This window comes from Thamnophis elegans, chromosome 2 (genome assembly GCF_009769535.1).
Source record: "Thamnophis elegans isolate rThaEle1 chromosome 2, rThaEle1.pri, whole genome shotgun sequence".
Lineage (NCBI taxonomy): Eukaryota > Metazoa > Chordata > Lepidosauria > Squamata > Colubridae > Thamnophis > Thamnophis elegans.
Window position 1 is genome coordinate 58,311,135 of NC_045542.1, and position 26,890 is coordinate 58,338,024.

General features: G+C 42.6%; 1 protein-coding gene across 2 annotated transcripts in view; it reads left to right on the forward strand.

Moving 5' to 3' along the window:
* Nucleotides 1-25,572, forward strand: part of LOC116504209 (urotensin-2 receptor-like) — a 32,412-nt gene extending 6,840 nt beyond the window's left edge. The window contains exons 1-2 of one of the 2 annotated variants that reach the window (XM_032211092.1): nt 20,869-21,067; nt 23,411-25,572. In XM_032211092.1, the coding sequence (XP_032066983.1) occupies nt 23,569-24,696 (1,128 nt within the window). In that variant the 5' untranslated portion in view covers nt 20,869-21,067; nt 23,411-23,568 and the 3' untranslated portion in view covers nt 24,697-25,572. Of the gene's footprint in view, nt 1-20,868; nt 21,068-23,410 lie in introns of those variants that run through there. The other variant, XM_032211093.1, reaches the window with a different exon arrangement.
* Nucleotides 25,573-26,890: the final 1,318 nt, after the last annotated feature.

Genomic DNA, 26,890 nt, shown 5'->3' on the forward strand with positions numbered 1-26,890 from the left:
TTTCAATTGGGAAACTGTGATCATCCTAGAACAAGCCAAGTCCAACAATGCTAGAGAATTTCTAAGAAACCTGGCACTCTGACAAGCTAGCCATCAATAGACATATAGGTATAAACAATATCTATAAGTTATGCAAAAAAGAGACAATTTACAAGCCAAAAAGGGAACAAAAGCAGCAAGCAGCACCCAAGATCAACATCAGACCAACAATCAAGGAAACAGCACCCCTATCCATAAACAAGTCAACAGTAAACAGCCTGACCAAAGAAACTCTAAGACCACTCCCACCAACATCTATAGAACAAGCCATTAGAATATAAACATAGAGCAAACCCCACCCCTTATTAGCACTGATGATGTTATCTAGTTTGGGTAATGAAACGTCTGCAAGAAAATGAACAAGCTCAGAGAGCACCAAAGATCTCTCAGTTTGAATCGTGTGTGTAGAGTTATCTCTAATTTAAATCTAGATTTTATTTCCCTGCTAGAAAGCTGCTCAAAACTATTTATATAGACCTGTTGTCCGAAAACTAAGATCAGTTTCCTTAATGACAACTTCTCTCAGTAAAATCCTGTAAACTTTATCCTTTAGAATCACAACTAATGGCATTAACAAAGATGTGTCTGCTAGCAGCATGGAGTCAAATTGGATCATCTAATGGTTTAATTTGGCTCCAGTTTCACATTGAGGGTGCCCCATTTATTGCAATAAATGAATTAAAATATTAAATAAGGTGTTAAACAGCACACAGAAAAAGATTGTGAGATTCCACATAACAGTTTAGTGTTACCATTGGTTCTCGATACAGCCTGAGTGAAGGTTATAACTAACTAGATTCCAGAAGATACAATCCCACCAGGCATATAATAATCAGATAATCAGGATCCACCAGATGGCATTAAAGTAAAAGACATGATTGTTTCATGAGATCCAACTATCTGAAACTATTGTTAAACACAGATCACATCTATTGTTTAATTATTGTTGGTGTCATCATGGTGCTAAGCATGCACCATGCAATAATAATGTTTACACATATAGAAAAATATCCACCAAAACAAAAGGTATATACTGCACTTTAAATCCATTTTGTGATATAGTTTATTGATGACTAACTTCTGAATGAAATTTTCCCTATTTGAGAATCAAGATACGTAAACAAGTATATACTACATATCTGTTACATTTCTTACATAATTACTTATTAGTAACCTATGGCTATCACTAAGTGTTGTATCTTATGATTCTTGATGAATGTATTCTATTTTATTTTTCTTTATGTACACTCAGAACATACGCATCAAGGACAAATTCCTTGTGTGTCCAATCGCACTTGGCCAATATTCTATCTATTCTATTGTAATCACTAAAGTATCTGGAAATACCATCAAGGTTCATGAACAGGAACATATCTCTCTCTCTCTCTCTCTCTCTCTCTCTCTCTCTCTCTCTCTCTCCCTCCCTCCCTCCCGCCCTCCCTCCCTCCCGCCCTCCCGCCCGCTCCAATGAAGGCTCATTGTTGAAAGTTTGGCAAGAAAATCCATAAACAAATTGAAGAATAAAGATAATGGTACTCTCTGGGTCTGGCCCAGGTATAACTGGCAAATGTTTGCTCCAATTTGTAAGGAGAAATGTTGACTGCTATGGTCTCATGACCACAAATAGGAAGATTTACCATTGGCAGTTACTGGTGGATAAATGTCCCATTTCTTTAAGAAGCCTGAAGTGCATCTTGACAAGATTGGCTATATCTAAGCTGGTCACTTTATCTGTTATCTAGAAATCTGCTTAACTGGACCCAGTAGAATATATGTTCTGCCGTATATTCTCTATGAACACCAAAACAGGGCTAAAAGCCCAGAATATTTTTGAATAAAAGTGAAAGCAATTATTAAAAAAATAGAAGTTGCCAATTTTAACTGAAGTCATTTGCTGTAGGCAACAAGTGTTGTTGTTTTTTGCCCCAGGCTCCCAGCCCCAGTGTTTTGCCCTCTTCATATTATGAAAGAGGGCACAAACCAGTGGATACCAAGCTGACTCTATACTCCCTAATTTGTGATACTTTTAGCCAACATCTTCAAACTATAGTCTTTCTGATTTTCATCTGCTAGAGTAAGTCTCCTAGGAAGATTCTTTTGTAATGTTTTGATTTGAATGACCTTTTGTTCAACAATATTCCTGACCCTTCAGTTCAACTCTGAGTCACAAACTCCAGTGAAGAAGAATCAGCTATCTCCAGAGGCAGTTTTGGATTTTTTTTTCACTTTCAGGCAGTTGCTATTTGGCTCCTCACCAAGGATGTTGCCTTGCAAAGTTGTTGGACTCCTGCTTCCATTAACCCTCACCAGCAGGGTCAATAGTGGGCGATGATGGAAGTTGAAATTCAACAATATTTGGAGGGTCTCAACTGTTCATAAATATGCTTCTCTGAAATCTCCCTTTTAGTGGGTCTATGCTCACGTGAATGATGCCAGGCTGTTTGTCTTGGTGCAGATGGAATCCATGTATTCCTGGGAGCAAAGAGAAGAAAAGTCTTTGTTTAGTCCTCGCACTTACTGTTGCGTCCTCTTGACGCAGCTGGCAGCCAAGTCACGCCTTGCAGGAAGCTGATTGGCTCTGGCGCGGCTGCCGGCCAGCAGGAGAATTGCGGTATCCCCATTGGACAGCCGCCTGACAGCTATTCGTATGAGTAGCTGTCAGGCAGCGCTGTCCAGTGCGGGTGTTCTGAACTTGCTGTTCGTGTTACTGCTGTTAATAAAAGCTTCAGTTATTTACCTCAGCGCCTCCTCGTATCTAAAACCTGGCGACGAGGATGAGCGACGTCAACCCAGTGCACGTCCTGGCCCTTGCTGCTGCTTCTTCTTTCTTGCCTTTCCGTCCTGAGGCCGAGAGTTGGGATGCCTTTCTGGAAAGATTCGAAATCTTCCTCCAGGCTCACGGGCTCACCGATATTCCTAAGGGACGAAAGAGAGGGGTTTTCCTCCATTATTGCGGGGCCGAAATGTTTGCCACCACTCGTGCCCTCTCAGCTCCTTCGCCGTCACATTTGGTTCCCTTCGATGTTCTCCTGTCATGCCTCAAGGTTCACTATGAACTGACTCCCTCCCGCTATGTCAGGTGTCAACATTTCCGTCGCTGTATCCAGTGGGAGGGCCAGTCCATCGCCCAGTACGTGGCAGCTCTTTGCACAGCCACCATCGACTGCGAGTTCCTTGATTTGGACGACGCGCTCTTGGAGCAATTTATCTACGGCCTCCAAGACTTGAACCTCCACCGTCGCATCCTTTCCCACTCGGAACTGTCAATGAAGATAGCCGTTGATGAGGCCTGAGCTTATGAAATGGCCGGCCAGTCCACGCCGGATCTTCGCCATTTCCCTCCTTCGGTCACAGCTTCTCTTCCTCCTGCTTCCATTCATTGCCAGATGGGCCCGGATGAACCGCGGTCCGACTTCGACCTATCAGTGGATCGACTCCAGTCCCTCTCCTTCAAAGACGCCAGAGCCTGGCTCAGTTGCTGCGGCCGCCATCCATGATCCTCTTGCTGGTTCCGGGCCGCACTCTGCCACCAGTGTGGCAAGAAGGGCCACATCGCCGCTGTGTGCCGCTCTCCTGCTTCAATGCTGCGGCCTGCCAGAGCTCCTGCCGGGCACCAGCCTGCATCCGTGGCTTCGTCTTCCCGGTGCTACGCCATCTCGGAGCCCGAGGGGCTCATGACCAAATGGCTGCTTGACTCCGTGTCAACCGCTTCAGGGGGCCAGGGTAAGATGCATCTGCATGTCTTACTAGCCAGCTGCCCCTGCATCATGGAGCTCGACACCGGCTCCTCGAGATCCATCATCTCCTGGGACACGCTTAAAAAACTCTTCCCCCGCTTCAAGCGGGATCGACTTTCTTCTGTCCCTTGCCATCTCAGGGACTATCAGGGGACTCCCATTCCTGTCCTCGGGTGCCTCACCTTGCCGGTCCAGTATGGGCGGTTCCAGGGTCCCTTGCCCCTCATCGTGGTCAGGAATTCCTTGACCTCTCTCCTGGGGCTGGACTGGTTCTGTGCCTTTGGCCTGTCCATCACCGGCATTAATTCCCTCAGGCTGGCCTCTGATCTGGATCTGCTAATTTCAGAATTTGTTGATGTTTTCAGCGATACCTTGGGCCGTTATAAAGGCACTCCCATCTCCCTGAGCTTGGATCCCCTGGTGGCACCCATTCGACTAAAAGCTCGCAGGGTGCCTTTGGCACTGCGGGCTAAAGTCGACACTGAGCTGGATAAGCTCATCTCCCAGGGCATTCTAGAGCCAGTGGATCATGCCCCTGGGAGACACCTATTGTCCTGCCCCTGAAGTCAGACGTCTCCCTGAGGGTCTGCGCTGACTACAAAAACACAGTCAACAAGGCACTTCAGGCTCACCCCTACCCAGTGCCCATCGTCCAGCATGTGCTGCATTCCTTGGGCCAGGGCAAGATTTTTGCCAAATTGGACCTGGCCCAAGCGTATCAGCAGCTGCCAGTGGACGATGCCACTGCCACCACCCAGACCATAGTCACGCACCGGGGGGCATTTTGCTGTAAACACCTCCAATTTGGCATCAGCGTGGCCCCCGGTCTTTTCCAGGGACTCATGGAGTGCCTGCTCCATGGCATCCCTGGTGTGACGCCATACTTTGATGATGTCCTGATTGCCGCTCCAGACTAATCAGGACTCATCTCCACCCTCCGGACTGTCCTCTCCCGTTTCCGCGCCTCAGGTCTACACCTGAAGCGCTCCAAGTGTCAACTGGGGGTTCCCTCCATTGACTTCCTGGGCTTCCGCGTGGATGCCCATGGCATCCACCCCTCTCCCGCCAAAGTGGAGGCCATCACCAACACCCCCATTCCCTCCAACAAGGCGGAGCTTCAAGCCTTTTTTGGGCTGCTTAACTTCTATGCTGCCTTTATACCACATAAGGCATCGGTGGTGAAGCCCCTTCACCGCTTGTTGTATTCCTCCGCACCCTGGATCTGGACCAGCTTGTTGTATTCCGCCGCAAGACGCATGCACTCGCAGCTGTCAAACGCCTCTTGACAGCTGCCCCTGTGCTCGCACAGTACGACAAGCACTTGCCCCTCCTTTTAGCCTGTGATGCCTCCCCTTATGGCGTGGGTGCTGTCCTGAGCCACTCATTCCCTAACAGCTCAGAAGCACCCATCTATTCGCGTACCTTGTCCAGGGCTGAAAGGAATTACAGCCACCTGGACAAGGAGACTCTGGCGGCCATAGCTGGGGTGAAGAGGTTTCATCACTACCTCTACGGCCGCCCGTTCACCCTCCTCATGGACCATAAGCCCCTCCTCAGCATCTTAGCGGGGGATCACGCCACCCCCCCAATCCTGTCACTCCGCATGTCCCGCTGGTCCGAATTCCTCTCCGCTTATTCCTACTGGCTGCACTACCAGCCGGGTAAGCATATGGGCCACGCAGACGCCTTGAGCCGCTGTCTGCTGCCCGCCCAGGTTTCCGACCCGGCCCCGTCCGTGGCCTCTGCCGTCTTCCTTGTAGACGACCTGGAGCTGCTACTCTCCGCTTCCGATATCGCCCAGGCCACCTCCTCCGATCCCCTCCTTCATTGCGTTTTGGATGCCGTTCGCCAGGGCTGGACGGCAGATTCTTGGGGTCCCGAGTTCCTGCCTTTCCTTCGCCACCACACCGAACTTTCCATCCTCCAGCAATGCCTCCTTTGGGGCTCCCGGGTGGTCATCCCATCTACCCTGCACCAGCTTGTCCTGCGTCGCCTCCACGAGGGTCACCCAGGCATAGTCCGCATGAAGGCCCTGGACCGTGGTTATGTCTGGTGGCCCTCCATGGACGCTGACATTGCCAGCTGGGTGCAGCGGTGCCCACCCTGCCAAGCTGTACGACCCACCCCACCTGCCTCTCCTTCCCGGGAGTTGGAAACACCCTCCGCTCCCTGGAGCCGCCTCCATGCGGACTTCTTTGGTCTGGTTGATGGGCACATCTTCCTTCTTATAGTGGACACCCTCTCCAAGTGGGTGGAGGTCATACCTATGCGCTCTATAACATCTGCCGCCACCATCCACGCTCTCGAGTGCCTTTTCTCGACCCACGAGTTACCGGACATCTTGGTGACCGACAACGGCCCCCAATTTGCCTCCACTGAATTCTGCCTCTACCTGGCCAGCCTGGGGGTTTGCCATGCCCCGGTGTCCCCCTTACCACCCCGCAACCAATGGAATGGCTGAGCACGCTGTTCGCTCTGCCAAGGAAAGCCTGGCCCGTCTCAGTCACCTACCATGGTCGACCCAGCTCTGTACCTACCTACAAGCACAACACTCCACCCCATGCTCCACCACCGGCAAGTCTTCCGCTGAAATCCTAATGGGCTGGCGGCTCCACACCTCCCTGGACTGGCTACATCCCCACTTCGCTCCCCTGTCTATGCCCCAACTGGACGGCCCACGGACCTTCTTAGTGGGGGAGGAAGTATATGCCCAGAACTATTTGGGTGAACCGAAGTGGGTACCAGCTGTGATACAAGCACTAACGGGGCCCTGTTCCTACAGGGTCCAAATTGGTGACGGACGAGTTTGGCGGTGCCATATAGACCAGTTACGGCGCCGCGCAACCGCCCAGCCGGCCGGACCACAGGCCCACGCTGCTCCGGCTGCTCCACCCAACACTGGCCTCCAGCTGCAACCACCACAACGCAACCAGCCAGGCGACCCGCCACCGACTACCACGGCCGCCGTGAACTTACCTTTAAATTCCAGCACGAGGCAAGGGGCTGGTCCTCCGATTCTGCTCTGCCACTCCAACAGGGCTCCTTCTCCACCTCCGACGTCTTCTGCGACCACACCTGAACTGAGGCAGTCTCAGCGCCTGCGTAGTCGGCCAAAGTACCTGAACGACTACGCATGCGCTATCCGGGGGGAAGGGGTGTTGCGTCCTTTTGACGCAGCCAGCAGCCAAGTCACGCCTTGCAGGAAGCTGATTGGCTCTGGCACGGCTGCCGGCCGGCGGGAGAATTGCGGTATCCCCATTGGACGGCCGCCTGACAACTATTCGTATAAATAGCTGTCAGGCGGCGCTGTCCAGCACGCGTGTTCTGAACTTGCTGTTCATGTTACTGCTGTTAATAAAAGGTTCAGTTATTTACCTCAGCGCCTCCTCGTATCTAAAACTTACAAATGACAGCCAGCAACAGCCAGGCTGCGCCTGATTGGCTCCGGCGTGGCATGGCTGAGTGCGGGCTGTCAGACGCGCTGCTATTGGCCTCCCTGCTTGACAGCTCCGTATAAATAGCAGTCAAGCAGCGGGGAGGTCCCTGTCTAGCTTGCTTGTTGAACTGTTCTATAATAAAGGTTGCTGTTGACCTACCTCAGGCACCTCCTGCCTCTTTCTTTCAGGGTACTTATCAGTCTTAGCGCTCAAATGAAGCTGCTGGTCAGAGACCAGAAGGTCAATTTCTTGTTTCAGAACATTACGGTAATTGAAGGATAAAAGGAAAGACCTAAAGAGCTAATAAGGCAAACTGGAACTTCTTAAGGTCAGACTAAATTGTGGCTTTCAAAGGGCAATAGACAAGAAAATTGGTGGAAATATACAAAATCACCCATGCTGTTGACCTCCTAACTCCACCCCATCCTAACCCAATGCTTGATGGAAGAGCCAGATCTTCAGGGATTTCTCAAAAACTAAAAGGGTAGGAAACCCTAAAATCTCAAATTAGAGATATTCCAAAGACTGTGGTGGCCTCAGAAAAAGTACGCCTCCAAGTTCCCCACTGATGATAACATTTGAGGGAAGGAACATGGAGTGTGCCCAAATCTAGTGAGACAGGTAGATACCCTCAGGAAAGATGGTTCCACAAATAACTATGTAGGTCTTTTAAGAGTGATAACTCTTGGACTTCCTGTGGGAGGAGCCTGTCGCCGAAGGAGCTCAACGGAGCCCCTCTCAGAGTTCTGGTCTGTATATCTAATTAAGATCAATAGATATCACCCCTTTCTGGCAGAAAGGGGCAGGCAGAAGCTCAGGTGCTAGGATTTATTCGTAGTTCACAGCCCCCTTTCTTTTTTGGGGGGGGCTGCGAACGGAGAAGAGATCCAGCGTAACTGAGCTCTTATCTCCAGCCAGTTCCTCGCAGCTGCCTTTTTGCAGCCCTAGACAGGCGACCCCCCCACTCAGGACAATGATAAATTGTTTAAAGCAACTTAAGCTAACACGAGCGGGTCTCACTCCTGTGATGTTTTTTTTTTATAACTATCTAAACACCAGCCTTGTTTTTCCTTTGAAACTTCTCTGTGCAATTGGGATACAAAATGGCGTTTTTACTGTGTTGGTGACTGATGACGTAATTAACCGGCTTTATCTCCCCGGAGACTGCTACTCATTAACAAGCAAAATCTACAAATAATTTATTGAGAACTGACCAGCTGAAGACACTGTTTATCTGTTTATTCTCAGCTTTTATCTATAATGCCTCCCAGGTCTAAGCAGGCAAAAAAATCCCCCCCGCATGTGCTTAAAGAACTTGTTAGTAAATCGCTGCCTTTGTCTCCTACGCCACCTACTGGAGATTCCTTGACACAGGAGCTTTTCTTTCAAATAATTAATGACTTTAAACAAGAAATTAAAGAATTTGTGCTGGATTTATGCGATAAAATACAGACTAAAATTGCCCAAATAAAGGCGGATATGTTTGAAGTTACGTCTACTTTGACAGATTATATCGAAGAAATGGAGACTAAACTGGAAACTTTGGAGGGGGCTAATTTTAATTTGACTTCTAATATCCAGGCATTACAACAAGAGATTAGAGATACCCAAACACAACTTACAATGATAAATTATAACAGAAAGGCGTCTGCAATAAGAGTCAGAGGACTTCCCGAAAAGAAAGGAGAGAACTTGAAACAGACGTTTGTAGAAGCTTTCAGCCAAGCGGTGGGAGGTCCGGGACTCAATTTTGATTGGAATATTCGAAAAATCTATCGCCAGAATTCGCATGTAGCAGAGCAACGACAGCTTCCAAGAGACATAATTATATACTTTTTCACAAGAGAATCCAGAAATGCGATCACTCAAAAGTTTTACAATAACAGGCTCCGAATCGAAGGCCATGATTTGTTTGTCTTTAAAGAAATCCCGCTCCAGATGCTGCAAGCAAGGAGAGGCTATACTTTTTTAACCCAAGAACTTAGAAATCGTCAAATACTGTACAAATGGGAAGCTCCAGTTGGAATCACAGTTACATTTGAAAATCAAAGATTTCGTATTAATTCTGTTTCGGAAGCTCGGGACTTTTATTATAAAACTCTGAAGGCGGGGCTTCTTGACTCACTCAGAAACGCGGAAGGACAAGGTGAAGGAAAGACAAGCAGCAAGTCACTTGGTTACAAGAAGGAGGGAGTTGTTCTCCCCCTACTGGAGAGGCAGAAGAGCGGAAACTGAGGATTCAGTCATATTTTCAAAGCAGCGGGACACGTGGTTATAAGGGAGAGGGTAGCCTTCTCTTTCCAAAAGGGCAGAAGAGTAAAGAATATAGATCCAGCGATGTCTTTAAAATACTTTCTAAGCTTTTGGACTGATTAAAACTTTAGGATTTCTGTTTGGTATGAAATGGTAAAGCTGTGTACTGATGAGGAATGGAAAGAAGCATTGCTTATTCTAGACAGATATTATACGGGACTTTTACAAGACTTATTTGAATCTCAACCCAAACTGCGCATGAAGTGTTTTCTGTGAGGAAAGCGGGGACTAAGACTTATTTGAATTGCGGTTTGGGATGAATGGAGTTGGGAGGAGTGGGGCAGAAAGGAAGGTGGAGCGGGATATTGATGAAGGGCTCCTGGGATTGAATGAACTGGTATGGATTTTGGGCACACATTTTACGGATTTACATGCTTGAAGTATAACATAAAAAGCTCAGGATTTTAAAGTGAAGAGCGAGATCCTAATCTTATGCAATTTGGGCTTGGGAGGAATGGAGACGTGAAACGAAGGGTAGGAAGATGAGTAGCGAAAGTATGATTAGACTGCTCTGTATTTGAAGATAAATTGATTTTTGTATAAACTAATATTTGAATATAAGTTTAAGAAAGGCTATCTGGAGAGTCTACAGGAAGATGGGGGTAAATATCAAAGAAGTAAGGGACGAGGACAAAATATAAATGGAATGATTCACACTGTTTAAATTTTAAGAATGATGGGAGGCTGAGCATAATGTAAAAGATTTTTAAATTTTTTTTTTATTTACTTTTTCGTTTTGTTTTTTTTCTTTTTCGGAGTGTTCTTTTTATTTTATTTTCATTATTATTGTTAATAAGATATTTTGAAGGTGAATGGTACTGAACTGTGCCGGGTGTGGGACCTGGGAAGTCGGAGGGGGTTAGGGAGGGGGGTTCATTGGGGGTGGGTGGGCGGGTGGAGATATAGTTTCAATATATAGAATAAGAAGAATACACTTGTATACTGTTGATCCTTATATTTTCTTTTTATTTTTCTCTTTTTTTTTCTTTTTGCTTTTTTCCTTTCTTTTTGCTTTTTAGCGTAACAGAATAGATTAAGGAATAGAGAAATGCACCATAGTGAGAAGTAGAGGAAAGGAAGAGGGAGAAGTAAGGAGGGAGGAAGAGGGGAATGTAAGGAGGATGAGAGGGGAAGGAGGGTGAGGAAGGCGAGAAAGGAAGATAGGAGGGGAAAGGGAAGTAGGAGGGGTGATCGTTGGAGGGAGAAAGGAAAGTTGGAGGGGGAGAAGAAGGGGTGCATGAAAGCGATAGGTTGGGTTTATGAGTTGTGTTTAGGTTGGGGTTTTTCTTTTCTTACTATTATATTATTATTATTGCAAATATCCAGTATATAAGTGAATGTACAAAATTGAAAATGAAAATGAATAAAACATTTAATTAAAAAAAAAAAAAAAGAGTGATAACTCTTGAATTCTACCCATTAAAAAGTGAAAGCCAGTGCAATTCTGGAAATAACGGTGTTACACAAGCAAATGTACCCAGAACTACATGCATGCTGCATTCCAGACCAGCAAGGGCATTCCCATGTAGAATACAGCTTTTTATTAGAACACTTGCATCTTTAGAAGTGGTGAAAGTTTTTGAATTATCATTTTTGTTTAGATTTCTATATCAGAACATTTGTATAGCTGTTTGTCTTGGTACTGCAAGAGAAGATTCTTCTTCACTTGGTCTTTTACCATGGGTTGGGATATTTTATCCTCAACTTTCAAAAGTTCATTTAGTGACCGTTCAAAGTTACAACAGCACTGAAAAATGTGACTTTCGCCTGTTTTTCACACTTATGATCATTGCAACATCCCCATGGTCACATGATCAAAATTCAGATGCTTGGCAACTGGTTCATATTTATGACCTTTCCTGTGTCCCGGGGTCATGTGATCACCTTTTATGACCTTCTGACCAGTAAAGTCATTGAGGAAGCCAGATTCACTTAACAACCAGGTTACTAATGTATCAACTGTAGTGATTCATTTAACAACTGTGGGAAGAAATGTTATAAAATGGGGCAAAACTCACATAACAAATGTCTCACTTAACAACATAAATTTTGGGCGCAATTGTGGTTGTAGGTTAAGGACTATCTGTACTATTTCAGATTTACTGGTGATGTGGCAGTCCAAAACCATCCAAAAATTAGTTACCTCTTCCTAAGTGTGTTACTTAGCCAATTCAAGTATAAATTATACAATTATAATGTACAATGCACAATTAATATAATTAATTGATATTAATATAATTAATTGATATTAATATAATTAATTAATATTAATATAATTAATTGATATTAATATGATTAATTGATATATTATATGATTAATTGATATATTATATGATTAATTGATATATTATATCATTAATTGATATTAATATGATTAATTGATATTAATATGATTAATTGATATTAATATGATTAATTGTATCTGCGGCTACTAAGATTGTTGGCCATGCAGGTATAAAGATAGCCAGGGAAATGATTGAAGCCTCAGAAACAGGCCCCTCGTCAATAAACAGGAGTGCTGATTTACCACTAATTTATCAGGTACTTAGGAGCCAAAGGCTTGACAGTACAAGGAAACAGTAGCCAATCACCGGCCATCAACCAATAGGAAGGCACCACATAAATATGACTGATAGAATAGACCAAAGCACATATTTTGGTAGAGCGACATTTCCTGAAGTTGGGCTCCAGCACCAGTCCTAAAGCTCGGAAGAATAAACCTCTGGTCCAGATTGGATCATGCAACAGTATCCTGGGATACAAATATTGGCCTTCAATCTTCTTTCTCAGCCTTCCTCTTTCCTCAGACTAAGATTATGTTTTTTAGAATAACAGATTTGGAAGGAATCTTGGAGGTCTTCTAGTCCAACTTGCTCAAATAGAAGACTCTATACTATTTTAGACAAGTGTGCTGTCCAGTCTCTTTTTAAAAACTTTCAGTGATGGAGCACCTACAACTTCTGAAGGCAAGCTGTTCCACTGTTTACTATATTTTTCAGAGTATAAAACACACCTTTTTCCCTCAAAAAAGAGGCTGAAAATCTGGGTGCATCTTATACACTGAATACAGCAATTTTTGCCTCCTGAAACCCCGCCCCCTTCACCAAACTGGCCATGCATAGCCTCTAGGAAGCTTTTAGAGAGCTCCTGGGGGCTGGGGAGGGCAGAAATGAGCAAAAAACTCCCTAAAGTCTATTCATGCCTTTTTTCGGGGGGAAACGGGCCCATTTTTGCAAAAAACAGGCCATTTTGGGGAGGTTTGCAGAGTGCAAAAACTGTTTTTTATTTTCCTCTTCAAAACCTTGCTGCATCTTATACTCCGGTGCATCTTATACTCCTAAAAATACGGTAATTGTTCTCACTGTTAGGAAATTTCTCATAAGTTCTAGGTTAATTAGGAGAGAATCAAGCCCAAGCTCATGTGTTCATAATAGTCGCCAAGCTCAAGTCTTCATAATAGCCGCCATCTATCTTCCTCAAGATCATCTCCATGGTCCTCTGAAAGGACAGGAAGTTGTTTCGTTTCCATAGTATAAGACCCGCTTGTGATTCTGGGATTTTGAGTTGCTTTATGGACCTTTGTCTGCTAAATCTTTCATTTCATCCACTGTTGATTCATGGCCATATTCCTTCTATTCCTTAAAAGCTCCAAATAAAAAAGCAAGGACTGTAGCTGAAATAAATGCTTGGTTAAATATTTTAGTAAGGTAATTTCCAGACCCTTTTGGTTTGGATGGAAATGTACTTAGTTCGCATAGTGGAAAACAAAGAAACTCTAGTGTAACAAATCAAATGAATGGTAGCTTGAAGAGCCAATTTATACAATTTAAACAACTATAATTGCTGTTTTATCTCTCCTGAGATTCATTTGCAAAATGAATTTGGATTTGGTTGGTGAAGGTTTTGCAAGAATACTGGAGAAAGCTAAAATAGGATGATTAGAAGTGAAAAGAAGGAAGAAATGGAAGGAAAGAAGAAATGGAGTTTTCAGCAAGGAGAGGCTGTTTTGAAGGCGTGTGTTTGTTTTTAAGTTTTGGCAAATGCCTGAACAAATTCCTGTGGTTTTCTTGGCAAGATTTCAGAAGATTTCAGGTAAGGTTTACCTGCCCTTAACCTGTTCCCTAGATCTGTGAGAGGCTGACTTGCCAAAGGCCACCCAAATGGCTTTATGCCTAAAACAGGACTAGAACTCCCAATCTCCCAGTTTCTAGATTGGTACCTTAACAACAGCATCAAGCTGGCCTCATGTATGTTTGTGTGTGTATGTGTGTGCATGTGGTTTATTTATTTATTTAACCATATTCATATGGTACTCAGTTGCCAAAAAATTACATATTACACTAAACAGTGTTTTGTATGTTGTAAACATAAACAGACATTATAGCTTGGTGTGTTCTTGGTGTGTGAGGTCAGATATATGCTTTCATTGGATGTTTAGTATATTGTTGTGTCTTTTCCTGCTGTCTACTGATGCAAAAGCTCAGCAAAGGATTTCGAGCCTGTAGTCACATTTTGAGATCTTTCCAAATGAGATGGGGAATTGGTACCCCCACCAGAGGCTATTGATCTACAACTTCCCTCAGCATTAGTCACTGCTATAAATACTAGATCTGTTTCAATCAGATGACATGTCTAGATTTGAAAAAGTCATCTCTCCTGATGAGTTATACCCTACAAGAACTGGATCAATGAAAGGGATGGAACCTTGCCGATCTCAAGGTCTTCTAGCAACTTTTTAAGCTTTTAGTCATAATGATCAGCAGAATTGGCTTCATGAGAGCAGATTTCAGAAAATTCCTATCCTAACATTTATAAGAAACAGGCTTTTTAGCATCTCTAGGAATAAGGTCTAGTCATGGTTAACCTTGTAGGGTAAGATACATCCTAAACAAAGGAATTTTCAGTGGCAGATCTCTTTCAGCAAAATAACATCTCAGTTTTGGGACAGTTGTTTCTTCTTCCCACTTGACATTTCTTCATCTTAGCAACTTCCTTTGATGCTGGGTTTCTGGGGAGCAATAGAGGTACTAGGGATCCAGTGGTGTGATTCAAATTTTTTTACTACTGGTTCTATGAGTGTGGCTTGGTGGGCATGGCATGGCTTGGTGGTGTGGCTTGGGGGAAGGATACTGTAAAATCCCTATTCCCTATCCATTCCAGGAGAAGGTTACTGCAAAATCCCCATTCCCTCCTGATCAGCTGAGACTCAGGAGGCAGAGAATGGATGGAGGCAGGGCCAGCAGAGGTGGTATTTACTGGTTCTCTGAACTACTCAAAATTTCCACTACCAGTTCTCCAGAACTGGTCAGAACCTGATGAATACCACCTCTGTAGGTATTCTGAGGTAAAAAGGAAAAAAATTGTTCTGAAATGAGGAAATTGGAAGAAGATGCCAGGAAAGAAAAGAGAAAAGAATCCAATACCGTTGCCTCATGGCTAGAGAGACTCACTACAAAATATATTTGCAAAACCATACTAAAAAGCATGTTCCACATTTGCTAAAATGGCCTGGTGGGTTTTAGCACATCGATTTTCCTCTTTTAGATTAAATCCTTACAGAAATGATGTAAGAAATAGAAGTCAATGAGCCAAATTGTCTCCACATCGACAAATCATCATTTGCTCTGAAGAGAGTGGATTCATTCAATGTGAAATGAAAACATTTTATCCCTTGCCAAGCCATGACCCCCTGCCTGCCAAGAGTCAAGACCATCTATTTCCCATTGAGCTATTCAATTGCTATTATCCCAGAAATTCAAAAGGCTGTAGTAGAGCACAGTGGGAGGAGACAGGGAGGGGGCCTAGGAGGTGGATGTCTATAGTGGCTGTAAATAAAAGTATATTTTCTATAAGTAGGACCAGGAATCTCTGGGACCTGCAGAGAAGGTTGGCTATAAATTTATCAATAGGCAGACAATGTATTTCTCTTTAGAAGTAAAGTTTGGTATTAGGGCCTGTTGCTCAATAGATGGCACAAGAAAATCCAGGTCTTTGGAACATAAGGCAAACGGGGAAAAAAATAACATTAGACAGCATTAGTAAAGTGAAATTATCTAAACTGAATTCAACCCAGGGTATTTCATCAATATGTCAAGCTACTTTTTCTGGCCAAATTACCAAAGTAGATAGAAGGGCTCCCATCAAAGTCCTACCTGGGTCTCACCCTACATAGCTTCTACTCTCAAAGTCAGCCAGATACCACAGCGACCTGCTAAGGCTTTGTAAATTAAGAGTTGCCTCTTGCGTCGCATTTGATGCTTAAATGCCAAAATCAGAATATTATAAAAATATTCTGCAAAACTACTGTGTTTCTCCGAAAATAAGACCAGGTCTTATTTTCTTTTGATCCCCGAAATAAATGTTTGGCCTTTATTTCGGGGAGGTCTTATTGTTTTTGAAGTGCAGGAGGCGGCGAGTATGGTCATCTCATGGCTGCTGCTGTGTTGCAATATTTTTGAGGAGGGCTTATTTTAGCACATGCGTTCAAAAGCCTGATTGGACTTATTATCTGGGGAGATCTTATTCTCGGGGAAACAGGGTACATACTTCAACTTATGACAGTTCATTTAGTGACCGTTTGAAGTTACATCACTGTTCTGTCCCCCCTTCTCCGCTCGTTAAACAGACGACAGGCAAACAACTTAAAAGGAACTCTCTTATCAGTTCTCAGCTCAGACTGGCTGCGAGCCCAAAATAAACCTAATTACAGTCTCTGCCTGAAGATAACGGAATGAAAAACAAATCTTTCTTACGGCAACACAAGTTGAACAAAACGAAAGCAAAGCACTTCTTCCAAAGTCTCTACGAATCAGGGTTACAGAAAAACAAAGCACTTATCCAAGTGTATCTTACATAAACCACGACTGATGATCAATCAATGTTGAACGAACCAAGGAACGCCGACTCCTGCAACCAGGGCATGGCACCACCCGCCCCTCCATCCCTAGAATACGCCCCCAACGAGCCCCAGCTGCACAATCAATCCCGCATCCCAAAAAGACCCACAGAAGACCGCTGCTGAGCCACAACACATCACTAAATAATGGACATGACCATTTCTCACACATGACCATTGTAGCATCCCCAAGGTCATATTATCAAAATTGGCATATTTATGACCATTGCAGGTGTCCCAGGGTCCATGTGATCACTTTTTGAGACCTTCTGACAAGCAAAGTCAATTGAGGAGCTAGATATACATATCAATCATGTTGCTAACCTAACAACTGCAATAATTCAATTAACAGCAAAGAAAGGTTGTAAAATGGGACAAAATTCACTTAACAACTGTCTCACTTAGCAACAGAATTTTGGGCTCAACTGAGGTCATAAATCGGGGACTACCTGTAGTGGCTTTTCATTTGTACAAGGAGTGATTCAATTTGTCTGCTCACACAGAAAGTATTTTGTTCCCCCCCCCAATAAAAAACAGATCGTTGAAGGCTAGCTAAAGCATCTGGCAACTCCTGTGAACCCCTGCCCCTCCCTACATCACAGGAGTAAATTCCACATGTCAATATATAAAATAGCTACCTTTTCCTCAGATCCAAACCTGAGGCAGCTGCTTTATTCCGCCTCAACAATAATTATAGGAAAGTAATGGGTCAGTTGACAATATGTTTCATTCTGGTAAATTTGGTGTTCTGGACTGTTCCTTTACATAGGACATAACTGAAATCCTATAGACTTTGATGCTATTAAATTCAGAAGAACAGTTTGCTCATGTCCAGATATCTTATAATTTATCTTCCTGAACTAATTTTCATCTGTGCCTTGGTTCCTCCTTCTCTGAAACCCAAATTAAATTTTATTAAAACTATTCTCACATCTTGATAACAAAATATAAGATTTAGAGCTAAGAAATCTGAGATGAAAACTCCCGATGATATCTAGAGATCAGCAAGGGGTTGGAGTTTTCAGTATCTCTTTCTATCATCTTTCAACATTTGAATTTTTTTCAGCCCAAAAGCTGTCAATTTATTTCCATTATAATGCTGCCTCTAATCCCTTGTGTCATTACTTGTTTTATCTTCACTCATCCCCCCCTAAAAAAAAACCCCAAAACAAATATAATTTGCAGTCTCTGCTCCCTTCAAAAACCCTCAGACTTGATTTGTTTGTCAAAAATAAACAAGTCTCTGCTTTCTTAATTCTTGGCCTTCTTTCGTTCCCCATCTGAAAAAGAAAAACAAACACAACCATAATGAAAATCCCAATAAATTTGCAACAAATAAACGAAAAAGAAGTAATGATTTATTGAATTGCATTAAAAGCATTGCTCCACAATTTTGACTCCTGCTTCTCCTTTCTTCAGATATACGATTTTTAAAAGGTATCTTTCCTCACCACAACTATCACATCAACAAATGACTGATTTATTTACCTTAAGGTACTTCCTCTAAAGTTTTAGTTACTGATTTTCCTTTTGCACAGCCATACAATCAACAGAAGAAAGGCTAAATCATTTGAGGTCCCTATTCTAGGACTTAAACTCTAAGCCCCAGTATTAGAAAATATTCTCCCGCGGTATGAGATTAGCTGTCCCAAAGCAGCCACATCTGGCACATTTTGCAAAAGAGATGGAACTGTAATCTCTGGATAGAAGCTGCCAATCACAAGGTTGATCTGCACAATGACGTTGTCCTGGTGGGAGTAAGGGCCACAGACCTTTTCTTGATGGCAGGAATGCACATTGTGTTCTCTACCGACCCTCCACCCACTTGGAAGGCAACCTCTGACCATCTTTTTCTGCTACGTGTCAAAAGCAGCATTTTTTTTTTTTTTACTTCTGGCAGCACACACGGCAGGTATCCTGCTGTGATCTGTTTCATGTAGGCAAATTGGATACCGTACAGTGTGGTAGGAATGTTGGCTACTGCCTTCTACCGCTGTTTTGTTTTTTAAATCATTTTCGCTGAGGAGTGTACAAGGTGGGCACAGATACCACCCACATTTTCTCCTCTTTTAATCAGGTGAAATAGACCAGAGTTCTGCCAAGAACTGAACTCTTTAAAGAAGGACTAGTGGTGACATGATGGAAGTCTTCCAACATTTGATAGGCTGCCACCAACAAGAGGGGGGTCAACCATTTCTTTAATGTACCCAAAGGCAGGACAAGAATCAATGTAGAACTAAGGATAAATTTCCTGACAGTTAGAATTAATCATTCAGTTAATCAGTGGAATTGCTTGCCTCCAGAAGTTGTGAGTTGTGTGTGAACATCACAGGAGGTTTTTTTAAAGATAGAATAGCCACTAATCTGAAATAGTATAGGATCTTCTGCTTGAGCAGAGAGTTAGACTAAAAGACCTCCTCGGTCCGTTCCAATTCTGTTATTCTGTTAAAATACAAATCAATTGACACATTTCTCCTATCAACCTACGTCACGGGAAGCCCATATCAATGGAAAAGGGGGGAGGGCTATGTTGTTATTTTTATCCATCCATCAGTAAGTGCATTATAAGGAGTGGTGTTACATACAACAGACAGAAGAAAATGGAGAAGGCTCATACAAACATCTGTCCATAGATATACCCTAGGTGCTTTTTCAAGAAGCAACTGGATTTTCTTGTTTTTTTCTTTTGAAGACATTTCACTTCTCATCCAAGAAGCTTCTTCAGCTCTGACTCGATGGTGGGAAATGGAAAGATTTATTTCTATCCATAAAAACCACATGATCTCAAAGAGTTGTCCATGGAAAAGAAAGAAAAAAATGGAGCCAAGGTAAACACCATCTGGATGGAAGTTCAGAAGATCAACATGGCCAAATCAGATGAAGAATTGAAAGGCAGAAGAGGGTATCTTAAGCTGGCTTAGTTTCTAACCAGTATACGCTTGGGAGTGAACCAGCTTAAGGCAGTAGTGTGGAAAAGCCCACAATCATATTCAGAAGAGCAGACTCTGAGCAGCTTGTTTTTCTGGATCATATCACCGCATTCTGAACTGCAGAACTTTGGACACTGTGGAGGATGCTTCATTCCCAGATCTTGCTAAAAGCCTGCAGATTTGCTTCTACCAAGGGGAGAGTAATTCACACCAAGGATGCCATGCTACATGAAATGTTTGCTAGAACCATCAAAACAATGACACTTTCATCATTTTCTCAGGGAATAAGAGTGTCTCTGTCCAAAGACTCTCAGAAAGGAGAAAGCCAAGGCTCCATCATGAATAGACCACCAGGAAAGCTGATTATTTTCTCTTGTCTCTATTTACTGGAGTCACAAAGCCATCATGCTGTCCACAATGAGTACACTACAGAAGAGGGGAAGGAAAAGAATGTGCTTGGGCCCCTACCTAAAAGAGGGTTTTTTTGTCAGAAACAAAGAATTGCTCTTTCTCTTTGTCTCTTTTTGCCTCTTTCTCTCCCTCTCCCCAAAAGAAAACTGTCATAAGTTTCTGATTTGGATAAATTGACATGGGAATTGAAGAACAAAGATGAATCAGAATATTATAAGATCTGGGATAAATTCTATTGATGGTTGGAACAAAAAAGGAAAGACCCAAAGTAAGTAATGACTAAGATTTATAGAATGGAGATTAGAATTATGTATGAAATCATAACAGTGAAAATGTATAAGACAAGAACAAAGCAACATGGATGGAAATACAATATCCTTATATTTATAAATACTGAATAGACCAATTGTAAATAAGCATGGTGGGTATAATATTTAACTTTATATTCCAGTACGTATGGCAAAGACATTGCCAGGATGGTTACACTGTGTCCAATGTTTTAATGTGTGTTTAATAAAAAAAATGTTTTAAAAAAGAAAACTGTCATAAGTTTTATTTTTAAAAAAGAGTACAAAGCGATCAGAACAAGTCAGAGAACTATTTTTCACAGAGAATTGTTTCTCATCATCAATATGATAGCTCCTTTATAATATCCATAAGATATTATGGATGTTAGTCTTCTGATCCATACAAAACTCAGCTGTTTTGAAGATTTGAATTCAGTACAAAAACCTTTAATGGTAAATTACTCCCCCCACCACCACCTCTAGAAAAAAAATGCTTTGCTGACACTGTTTTTGTTCCCAAAGGGTCTGCTGTGAGTAAAGAGATTCCCAGGCACCATTTAGGGAAAGGAGCCGGAGTATGGCTCCCCAGCTTCTTCTAGAGAGGAAGAAGCAGCCCAGATCATTTCTGTGACTCTCCCTCTCTTGGGCCAGCAAGGACTCAGCAGCGGAGGGGCTGTCTCCGATTTTTGAAATGTTGCTTCTCTTCAAAGTAACCCTACCTAGTGCTGTGCAAAGGCAGTTCCACAATGCTGAGCGTCATCGAGCAGCATAAATAGCAAGCACAAGTGAATGTGGAGATTGGGAGGGCACAGATTTCAAACATACTTGGCTCTCCCCGTCTCTTTTCCGCACACCCATTCCAAATGCCTTAAGCTTTTGGGTCCCAGGCTGCTTTTTTTTGTCTGCAAAGACCCTTTAGTCATATTCCGGCCAAGTCTGCCGATTTTTTCTCCCCCACCCTTTATTTTATTTTATTGGCCAAGAAGAAACCTCATCAACTGGATTTCACTGAAGTCAGGTTTGAATCTAGATTTTATATGTTTACTTTGTTTGCTGTTTTCTCTCCCCTTATTTTGAGTAACCCCCTGAAATGTGGATGGTTTACCTGACTGACTGACTGAAATGAAAGATAAATTTCTGTCTAAGTAGCTTGAAAAAATGTGTGATGTGCTTGGGTTAATGCAAAATATAAAGCTCAGCTATATCCAGTGTCTGCTGAGGTGTTTCTCTAGACCTCCCTGGGCACGCTGAAAATTTGATTTGACAAACTGATTCAGTTGTAAAATCAGTTCAGCACAGCAAGTTGCTCTGCTCTTTTGGAGTGGGGGAAGGGAAATTGTCGCTTGGGTCTTTTTAATCTTCTTCCAAACCAACCAAAGTGACATAGTAGATGTAGAAACGTTTTAGCAGAAAACCAGTGCTATAATACTGAACAGGAGCTTGAGGTCAAAAGAGTCATAAACTTAAATATATTTAACATACAGGAGGGTAAAGATGAGATTGCTGCTGTTGTTTGAAAAGCAAATAGAGCAGAACGTACTGGCAGGGTGAGAATTATCGGGCCTGAAAAAGGAATTAATTATTTCCTCCATAAATCTCTCCTATGAAGTTAATATTGCTTTGGGAATAGATCTTACAGTATTACCCACATCACCATCACCATTTATTTATTTATGTTACTCAGTTGTCTGATTAAGAATACCATTACCCTCCTCTCCCCCCCCCTGTGTGTGTGTGTGTATGTGTGTGTGTGTGAGAGAGAGAGAGAGAGAGGGAGGGAGGGAGGGAGGGATGGAGGGAGGGAGAGAGAGAGATCCTATAAGGCAGCATTTGTAAGGTGGATTTTATTGGGCATTCACTCAAGTCCTTGCACATTTTTGCATGGAATCCATACAGCAAATAAATGAATGCTGTGAGGTAAGCTAGGCTGAGAGAGATTAACAGCCAATCAATTTCATGGAGCTGAAGCTTTCAGGTCTCAAGGTAACAAATTATTCAAATGAACTCCAGGTGGATTATCATAATTGCATGGAATTTACTGTCATAAAATTTGATGATAGCCTGTAGGTCAGTAGGTTTGAGAGGCTAAACAAATTTGTGGAAGATAATTTCTAAGGGCTGATGGAGAGCAAACTGCAATTGTACCCTATTGCTACTGCAACAGTGTTGAGTGGAATGTGGATTTTAAACACAGTTACTATGATTTTGAATTGCTTTAAAAATAACAATAGGTCGCCCCAGACATGCCATATTTCATGCCATGCAGATATTATGAATTACTGATATTTATAAAGTGCTCTCAATGTACATAGCATTTTATAAGCAGCAGATATGATAAGCCAGGTTCCCCAATGAGTTTACACTCTAAAATAGATCCAAGGAAATGGAGGGAAGAGAGAAACTGAGGAATGGATAATCAGAGGAAAAATCTGTCTATTATATATGTCTTGATAAAGCTGCATACTAGAATATAGAACTATTTTAGAAGTTCCCTGAAAAGGTGGGTTTTGAAAAGGAGCTTAAAAGGACATAAAAGCAGTGGTCGTGAGGCAGAATCCTGAAGGAGAGTTGACATATCATATATTAAGCAGTAAAGGAAAATATGAGGAGCAGGAAATGTTTAGAAAAATGTAAGAGGTAAGAAGGTAGGAATAAGGGCATAGGAGATTTTGAAGTTATGGGCAAAACTCTTTTGTAAGATTCAAAAGAGAAAGCAAAACAAAGCAGGAGGAAGGTGTGTGGTCAGATCTGAATGATGTGTCATGCCAAAAATGAAGCCAGGGAAAACTTGAATAGTGCCATATATAGTTATATCCTTAGTCACAAAGAAATTGTATTCATGTTTAATTCACTAATGAACTGGATTAATGTTTACAAAAGGCCATTTAGATTTCTTTTACTAAAATATAATGGTGGCTGTAATTATTAGGCTTGTTCATTGCAGCTACATAGATGTGGAGCAGTGATTCTAGTGGCCAAATACTTTAGAACAGGGGTGTCAAATTCACACTATCATGGTAGTGTCACATGATGTATCGGGACTTTTTTCCCCTTCATTAAACTGGGCATGGGCATGGCCAGCTTGTGACGCATCCAGCCTACGGGCCAGGAGTATGACAGCCCTGCTTTAGAACAACTACATAGCAAGGCTGTCCTTTTTTCCTATTATAGATAGCTGGATAGTCAGAGCTGGACTAACAATCAGTTGAAAAGCAACAAATGTGATAGCAGCCAAACATCCCGCCCCCCCAAAAACCTGTCAACTACTAATAAGCCTGGGAAACAAGGAAAGCCTAAGAAACAAAAAAGCTACAGCATTATATTATTCTGCCTTACTGTGTTTTTTCTGCCCTTTCTTTAGAATAAATACAAGGCTGAAGATCACAGATGTTTCTGACATTTCAACAGAAATTAATCTCAGCTAAGCAGTACTTCCTTCCGTTCCCTCTTCTCTTCAAAGAGCCAAATATTGCCTGCTGCTGATTGCTCAAGGCATGTAAAGCTAGAACTTTTACGAGAATGGATGGCACTATCTCCTCCACCATTACAGTGGCCACAGACACAGAAACTGGCAGCCCGCTCAGAAGCAACCCTAATATTTCTTCCAACAACACATGGGGTGAGGCCTTCTCTGCCAGCTCTTTGGAGGACATGGTAGCCACCTGCACCATCGGGACCATCCTGTCTCTTATGTGCATAATTGGAGTGACCGGCAATGTCTACACCTTGGTTGTGATGTGCCACTACATGAGGTCCTCTGCCTCCATGTACATCTACATCATTAACTTGGCCCTAGCAGACCTGCTCTACCTTCTGACTATCCCTTTCATAGTGGGGACTTATTTCATTCAGGAATGGTACTTTGGCGATACAGGTTGCCGGATCCTTTTCAGCTTGGATTTCCTCACCATGCACGCTAGCATTTTCACCTTGATGGTGATGAGCACAGAGAGATACTTTGCAGTGCTGAAGCCTTTGGACACTGTGAAGAGGTCAAAGAGTTATCGGAAAGCAATTGCCCTCATTATCTGGGTAGCATCTCTGCTTCTCACCCTGCCAATGCTGATCATGATCCAGCTGGTGCAAGGAGAAAAGAATATCTGCCTCCCCACCTGGAGCAAATTGTCTTACAAAATCTACATCACCATCCTCTTCTGCACCAGCATAGTTGGCCCTGGTGTCATCATCGGGTATCTCTACGTTAGACTAGCAAGAACCTACTGGGTGTCCCAGACCACTTCTTTGAAAGAGACCAAGCGGCTGCCCAACCAAAAAGTCCTCTACTTAATCTTCACTATTGTGCTGGTCTTCTGGGCCTGCTTCTTGCCGTTCTGGATCTGGCAGCTGCTCTTCCAGTACTATGAGCCTCTTCCCATGTCTCCTAAAGCCATTAGGAATGTCAACTACCTGACCACCTGCCTGACCTACAGCAACAGTTGTATCAACCCTTTCCTCTACACCTTGCTGACCAAGAACTACAAAGAATATTTGAGGAACAGGCAGCGTTCTTTTCACAGCAGCCGCAACTACTTCCAGAGAAGGAACCGATTTCAAAGGATTTCCGGGAGATCTTTGTCAACAACCAGCCAGCATTGTACAGAGACTTTTATGCTTCCACCCATTCCAGGGGGAAGTAATAGCCCATGATGAAAGAAGCACACTTCCAAAATCAACTGTCATCAAAGTCAGAAGAAGAAAGAAAGAAAGCATTACATTTGAAAGGGACGGATTGTAGAAGAGGTACATGCTGGGTTTAGAGTTTTGATGATATTTGTCATCGTACTAAATCAGGAAAAAAACTGATGTATTTCATACAACCCATGATATGTCACTGTAAATTTTTGCTTCTTGAAATTTTATTATTCCTATTGTGAACACTATTCACTCAAGCAGAATTATTTCAGAGATAAGGCTATGAATAAAAAGTGTGCTAATTTGTTTTATGGCTAAGCTGGTGGCACTTTTGTGGAAATTGAATTTGAGGGAAATATTTGACTTTCTACTGAATTTGTATCAGCTAAACTCAGATATAGGGACTAAAAACCTGGGTACGTGTTGTCTGGCAGATTTCTCAGGACTGATAGTTGTGTGTCTTGTGGATAAAACTGCTTTATGCGCACTTACACATACAAATCTGTTTGCCTTTTACTCCAGCACATTCTTCACTGATCACCTCAAGTGGGGCTCTCTGTGCTTCAAAAATAATTTCACATACATAATTTGGACCTGAGGAAAAAGTGCCATGACTGCTTTATGGGGCTGACTCGTTAATATTAATAAGAATCTTAAAGTGGTCCCTCTTTAGTTTTTTTTTTCCACAAAGAAGTTTCATCCTCCCTCTCAGGGGTTATTTTGATAAATAGTAGAACAGTCCAAAACACTTTATCCCAAGCTCGTTGGTTGTTTTTTTAAGCATGCACAGCTCTAGTGTCAAATATTATTTGGCAATATTTTAAATACAGGTATTTAGTTCTTAACTTACAACCACAATTGAGCCCAAGATTTCTGTTGCTAAGCAAGATATTTTTAAGTGAATTTTGCCCCATTTTATGACCTTCCTTGCCACAGTTGTTAAGTGAATCACTGCAGTTGTTAAAGTAGTGACACAGTTCCTAATTGAATCTGGCTGCCCTATTGATTTTGCTATGAAAAGGTCACAAAAGATTATCACATGACCCTGGGACACTGCAACCATTATAAATATGAGTCACTTGTCGAGCATCTTAGTTTTGATCATGTCACCATGGGGATGCTGCAATGGCCATAAGGTAAAAAATGGTCATAAGTCACTTTTTTCAGTGCCACTGTCACTAAATGAATTGTTGTAAGTTGAGGATTACCTGAACATAAGACATACAGAAGAAATAAAGATTGTTCAATGAAAACAAATAAAAGAGAATATAATTTAGCATCTGTGCAGTTATAACACCTGTTCAGTGGTGGGTTCCGGATCCTGTTCCAACTGGTACGGTTGGACGTGCCCGGCGTTGCCCACATGGACGCGTGCAGCGCGCACATGCATTGTACCTGTCTGTGAAGCTTCGGCAAACCTCCGTGATGCTCTAGCTGCTTGGTGGAGTGTCACGCAGGTTCCGTACGCGCCATGCGTGTGTGCAGAAGTGCCAAAGGCTTAAAGGACAGGGAAGGCGCTCGGGCGGGCGGGTGGCTGGAACGGTACCTGGTGCTCTGGGCAGTCTCTGGTATGCCTGTACCAGGGTGTACCGCCTGCAACCCACCACTGCACCTGTTATGTAGTATTTGTTGATTAACAAAAACAAGAATTAAAGCAGGTTGTTCTTTAAGAGCCATGCTTCATGGCTGGACAGAAAGTTTCAGAAACAAGTGTCTGTGCAAACCCCATTCATTTCTTTTAGAAGGGGATCCAGAATTTCTCTGTACCAACATTTTACAAAGCAACCTGTAATATTGTCATCAATCCATAAATAGTGGGCTCTTCTTTTGTTTACTTTTTGCTCTTAGGACCACTTACTACTTTTAAAAGCTATGGAGGACCTCCAAAAGAGCTTCAGTTTATATGGGTAATTTATTTTTCGATATATTAGAAATTGAAATGGATGCAGTCATGGAATATTTATTTATTAAATCACATAAAAATAACAATATTGAATTGAATTAAATTAAAATATTAATATAAATAAAATATTGATCATAAAAGCCCTATATTTTAACAAATTAAAAAAAAGAGAAGTGTGCCATTGTTTTAAATGTTTGCAAGTATCTTCAATAGTTTGCAAATAATTTTGATTTCAAGGACCCTTGAGAGGATCTCTATAGGTTCTGGAATCCCCTTTTAAAAAACACAGCACTTTAATATGTATTC